The 6,256-nt window shown below is 39.0% G+C and overlaps 1 protein-coding gene across 1 annotated transcript in view; it reads right to left on the bottom strand.

Moving 5' to 3' along the window:
- Positions 1 to 6,256, bottom strand: part of Psmd11 (proteasome 26S subunit, non-ATPase 11) — a 44,049-nt gene that overhangs the window by 23,948 nt on the left and 13,845 nt on the right. Inside the window, exons 4-5 of the mRNA XM_021177113.2 lie at positions 2,156 to 2,227; positions 1,536 to 1,593 (exon numbers count right to left, since the gene is read on the bottom strand). Coding sequence (XP_021032772.1) covers positions 1,536 to 1,593; positions 2,156 to 2,227 — 130 coding nt within the window. The remainder of the gene's footprint in view (positions 1 to 1,535; positions 1,594 to 2,155; positions 2,228 to 6,256) is intronic.

Here is a 6,256-nt window from a genome sequence, read left to right as displayed (position 1 = left end):
CCCCCCCGGAATACTAGAATTAGAAGTCTGTTACCACACCTGGCTTTTTACCTGGGTTCTGGGGATCAAACTCAGGTCTTCAAGTCTGCATGGCAAACATTTAACAAACTGAGCTATCTCCCCAGTCACCAGAACTCACCTTATCAAAATTATATAATGCAGTAGATTGTTTCAGAATCTTCACTAAGTTATACAACTTGCCACCACTAATTTCAGGTGTTCCTCTGGAGCTGTACACCTTGCGTTCTCGAGACAGGATCTTTCAATAAGACTTGGGGCTGCCTCACAGGTTAGAACAGGCTGACTGACCATGCCTCAGTGATTCTTCTGTCTCTGTCTCCCAGTAATGGGAATGGAGGCCTTGTACTTGAGTTCTAGGAACCAAACTCAGATCCTTGTGTGTGCACAGCAACTAAGCCATCCCCATTTTGGAGTTTTGACCAAGGCTTGATCCACTATGACCAGCAATATTTTCAAATTTTAAGAGACTTTAAAGGCCAGCAAGATGGCCTGTCACCAAGCCTGAGTTCAATCCAGAATTCTTAAGTTAGAAGAACAGAATCAACTCCCTAGAACTGTGCATACATGCATTCTCCCTCACCCCACCAAAATAAAATTGTAACAAAAAAAGGAAATTTTTAAATATATTACAAATAGTAATATTGGGAGGGGAGATGGAAAGATAGCTCAGCAGTTAAGATTATGTTAAGTTAATGCTCTTCCTGAGGACCTGTGAGCTCAGGTCCCAGACTGACATCAGGCAGCTCACAACTATTTATAACTTCAGCTACAGGGATCCAACATTTCTGATTTCCATGGGTATGCACAGATGTCAAAATATTCACACAGACATATACACATAAAAATAAATATTAAAAAATAATATACAGGAGGATAGAGAGATGGCTCAGCAATTAAGAGTGTCGGCTACTCTTCCAGAGGACCCAGGTTCAATTCCTAGCATCCACATGGCAGGTCACAACCGTCTGTAACTCGTGTTCCTCAATATCCAACACCCTCACACAGACATGCATGCAGTTAAAACACCAATGCACATCAAATAAAAATTACAAATTACAAAAAAATATATAGTAGCTTTATAGTAGTCTATAAAACATTTGTAACTTAAAATTAAATCTGAAATTTACCAAGATAGTATGTATAAACTAAACAACAACAACAACAAAAATCAGCTACTATTTCAATGAAATGACCTACTTTAAATTTAAAGCTTAAAACTGATGTCAATTCTGTAAACTTGAGATTAAGCCCAGCTGGCTTCCCAGAAATGTATTCCCATGCTACTCCCAGGTGCACTGAGCTGCACCTCCACCCCAGTTTTTCACAAATCTAAAGCAGGACTTTACTGTGACTAATTTTATAAATTTGTAAATTTATGAATTGTAAACTACTTGAAATACTTCTTAGACACAAGTAAAATATAATTATTAACAATCAGTAAGAATAACCAGGTTTGGAATCCACTCATTTGGCTAGCTTAGAGGTCTTGCTTTGATTTCTACCAGTTTACTTACCCAAATGCAATGCTTCCTGGTACCTCTTGGTATCAAAATACAAAGACACCAGCCTTGCCTAGGAAAGAGAAAAGGCATTGATTACAGGGAACAAGGGGAAAAGCCACAAAAAGAAATAAAAGGTTGACAGTCACAGAACACTTACTGTGCTATATATGATCTGATGATAACATCAAGTTCAACACAACAACTGAACTCAGCCCCAGTACTATTTCTTACTATGACAACATGACTGTTACCTATACCATACTGCTGCTTATTTTCTATACAAAAAATTAAAAGTACCTTAAAACTTCAAGATGAAATCAAAATAATATAAAAGAAAGCCACCAAGTACAAGCTGCTAGCTCATATCTATAAACCCAGAATTCAGTAGACTGAGACAAAAAAAGTTTTCATCCTGAGCTATAGAATAAGACAATGTTGTGAGAGGAGAGAGGGGAGGGAGAGGGAGGGAGGGAGGGAGGCAGGGAGGGAGGGAGACTGAGACTAGAAAAGTGCTTCCAGCAGGGACGGTCCTGTAACTGGCAGCACTATCTATTAATAACCCTTAGGTAACAGAGTGGCACTACCTACACTGACATTACAGATCTGAAGCCAATGTCAAAGTAGACACCCACCTCCAATGCTTGGCGTAAAAAAGTTCTCTTCTCTGATTTGGCCCATTCGATGCACTCTAAACATAGCTCGACCTGCAAGAGAGACATACATGTAACATGATGCCCTTACCTTCTTCTAACTAACCACAATTAGAAGCAGGAAAGCTCTAACTCCCTTCTTTCAGGTCCCCCATGGTGTTCACACAGTCCATAGGATGCTGGCCCACAAGATTTCAACATGTAATGCTTACTCTGTAATCAAGAAGTGACTTGGCTTTTTAAATTTATATTCTTTGGCCCAGCATGGTGGTACACACCTTTAGTTCCAACATTTGGGAGAAAGTAGCAGGCAAATCCCTATAAGTTCTAGGCCAGCCAGACTGGTCTATATAGTGAGTTCCATGACAGCCAGGGATATATAGAGACCCTGTCTCAAAAAAAGGGGGTACTTAGGAAAAAGCTTCCTCTTCTACCTTCCTACTATATATTCAGAATTTCTCAACACATAGTCCTGGAATATCTATTTTCATGACATCGTGGGTATCTTTAAAGCATAACTCTCTCCCTGAAGAGTTGAGAATAGTAATGTAAACACTGTGACTATGCTAGTAAAAAGAGATCAAACTCCACACATTAAAAAAGCCTCAGCCAGGTGTGGTGGCACACGCCTGGAGGCAGAGGCAGGCGGATTTCTGAGTTCAAGGCCAGCCTGGTCTACAAAATAAGTTCCAGGACAGCCAGGGCTACACAGAGAAACCCTGTCTTGAAAAAACAAAACAAAACAAAACAAAAACAAAAAACAAAAGCCGGAATGTAGGGGGGAGATACAGGGGATTTTCAGAGAGAAAACTAGGAAAGGGGATAACATTTGAAATATAAAGAAAATATCTCATTTAAAAAAAAAAAAACCAAGAGTGCTGGAGAGGTGGTGCAAAGTCTACCAGCACCTTCTGGTCTTCCAGAAGACCCACGTTCAGTTGCCAGCACAAGTCTTCCTCTGTTGACTTGACTCCAGTTGAGGACGCAGGGAATCTGATGCCTTTGGATTCCATGGACAACCCCACAGGGGGGCATATAAATGCATAAACATACACATATTCACATAAAAGATTTAAAGTTGATGTTAGATTGTACCCAATAATTCTGCTTATTTAATCTCTGAAAGAATTACCCTTTCTCTAAACTAAGTATGTAGTATTTTTCTTCACAATTTAATAGAAATTTTCTCATCTTTGAAATATTAATCCTGATATTATTTGCTAATATTAAATTTTCTAGAATATAAAAAAAGAAAAGCCTCATTACTAACAGCTGGAAGGCTCAAAACATCTAGCTCATTCTTTCTCTTAAATACTATTATCATTCACACAGAAAAACAAATACAGTAAACTTAGTTTAGATTAAAGGGGAAAAGAGGGGCTGGAGAGATAGCTCAGTGGTTAAGAGCACTGACTGCTCTTCCAGAGGTTCTGAGTTCAATTCCCAGCAACCACATGGTGGCTCACAACCATCTGATGCTATCTTCTGGTATGTCTGAAGACACTGACAGTGTACTCATATAAATAAAATAAATAAATCTTTTTTAAAAAAAAAGATTGTTAATAAGAAAATAAGTCAGTAAAATGAGAAACTGAACTGTCTGGAGAACTGCTAATGCAATGGGTTCTTATGTAAATTCAAAGTTCTTCTCAGAGATGGTGTGAGAGAAAAACTGAAGAGAATAATCTAGCATGATGAGACTGACAAGCTCGTGAAGTAAACAAAACACTGAGACAATTCACTAGGACTAGGCTAATGAATTCTAACTCCTCACTGAAGCCCCCTGGTGGCTACCTAATCTCCAATGCTAAACACAACTGAACAAAGAACTCCACAGAACAAAAACTAAAGTAAAACAACCTTTTGCAGTAAGTTAAGAAAAGCCAAATTCAAGATATATTCATGATATGGATGAACTGAAAATATTCTGAATTTTGTTTTTCTGTGTTTCCGAGACAGGGTTTCTTTGTGTAGCCTTGGCTGTTCTAGAACTAGCTCTGTAGACCAGGCTGGCCTCCAACTCGGAGAGATCCACCTGCCTCTGCTCCTGAGTACTGGAATTAAAGCCTTGCATGTGCCACCACTGCAGGCTGTTTTGAATATTTTTAACAAGGAAAATACAATAGTCTTAAGTCATATATGACTTGTTAGACTAAGAAAATGTCTATAAATTTTACCTGGAGTGCTTTTCCAAATAATACAAAATGAATGCTGAGAAATTGGTATATTCCTCTATACTATGTAGTACTTCAATAAATACTCCAAGGGGTTGAAGAGGTGGGCTCAGCAGTTAAGAGCACTGGCTGCTCTTCAAAGGATCGAGTTCATTTCCCAGGACCCACATGAGACTCCAGTTCCAGGGGATCTAATACCCTCATACAGACAAACATACATGCAGGCAAAACATCAATTCACATAAAATTTTAAAACTCCAATAGTCCTAAGCAAGAGATAGTCAAGTGTACTCTAGCATCTCACCCACCTTTATTTCCCTGATAATCCAGATGTTAAACAATTTTCACAACGTCACGTATCAGCTTTCCCTGCCCCCTGAGTTCTTTCTGCCGTAACCAAGATTTCAGTTAAGGTCACTACAGACTACAGACACTCTCCTAGAACAAGAAAGCTTCTGTGCCTTATAAATGAATTTGAGGGGCTGGTGAGATGGCTCAGTGGGTAAGAGCACCCAACTGCTCTTCCAAAGGTCCGGAGTTCAAGTCCCAGCAACCACATGGTGGCTCACAACCATCCGTAACAAGATCTGACTCCCTCTTCTGGAGTGTCTGAAGACAGCTACAGTGTACTTACATATAATCAATAAATAAATCTTAAAAAAAAAAAGTTTAAAATAAATAAATAAATGAATTTGAATCTATTTTCAATTACTTAGTATATGGTTTGCTTTATCTGCAATGATTATGAAATTATTATTACATATCAGTGCAGGTTCCAGAGGAAAAAAACTTAAAGGTCATGGAGCTTGCTACGTAGTTATTTTGTTTGAGTGACTTAGTGTTTCCTTCTACCATGTGGATTTCAAGGATGGATATAAGGTCATCAGGTTTGGCAGCAGGCATCTTTACCAAATAAGCCATTTTGTCCCTCCCTCTCATTTTATTGATAAAAAGCTCTTTAAGACAAACAAGTCTAGCTCTCTTAATGATATTCTTAGTCTTCCTCAGGCCCAACAACAATGAACCATCTATGGCTTTCTTCTCTGTTTTCACATTACCAGAAAATTTAGCACTGGCTGCTCTTCTAGAGGACCCAGGTTCAATATTCAGCACCTTCATAGGGGCTCACAACTGTCTAACTCCAGTCCCCAAGGATTTAACAACCTCTTCTGATCTCTGAGGACACTACCTAGTACACAGACATACATGTACATAAAACATCCATACATATAAAATCATTAAGTTAAAAAAAAGCCTCAGATCTTAATTCAAGAAAGTATTTTCTAAACACCCAAGGCCTGATATATTCCTTCTGCTTCGAGTACTAATTATGTAGTTCTTTTAAGACAAACTACTCAAGGGGCCAGAAAGACAGCTCTGCTGTTAAAGATAACTGGCAGGCTGGCGAGATAGCTCAGAGGGTAATGGCACTGACTGCTCTTACGAAGGTTGTGAGTTCAAATCCCACCAACCACATGGTGGCTCACAACCACCTATAATGAGACTGGCGCCCTCTTCTGGTGCATATATAATAATAAATAAATCTTTGGGCCAGAGCAAGCAGGGACTGAGTGAGTGGGGCTCCTTAATTCAATTTCCAACAGCCACATGAAGGCTCACAACCACCTGAACAGGTACAGTGTACTCACATACATACATACATACATACATACATACATACATACATACAAATAAATAAATAAATAAATAAAGATAACTGGTAGCTCTCACAGGAGACCTGAGTTTGGTTCCCAGCACCTATATGGCAGCTCCAGCTTCACAGGATCAAACATTCTCATCCGACCTTTTCATGCACTGGACACACATGGTGCACATATATACATGCAGGCAAGACACTTATGCACATAAAATAAATGTTAAAAAAAAAAAAAAATGAAGCCGGGCGTGG

Source organism: Mus caroli, chromosome 11, assembly GCF_900094665.2.
Source record: "Mus caroli chromosome 11, CAROLI_EIJ_v1.1, whole genome shotgun sequence".
Classification (NCBI taxonomy): domain Eukaryota; kingdom Metazoa; phylum Chordata; class Mammalia; order Rodentia; family Muridae; genus Mus; species Mus caroli.
This window is presented reverse-complemented; position numbering and strand designations above follow the sequence as displayed.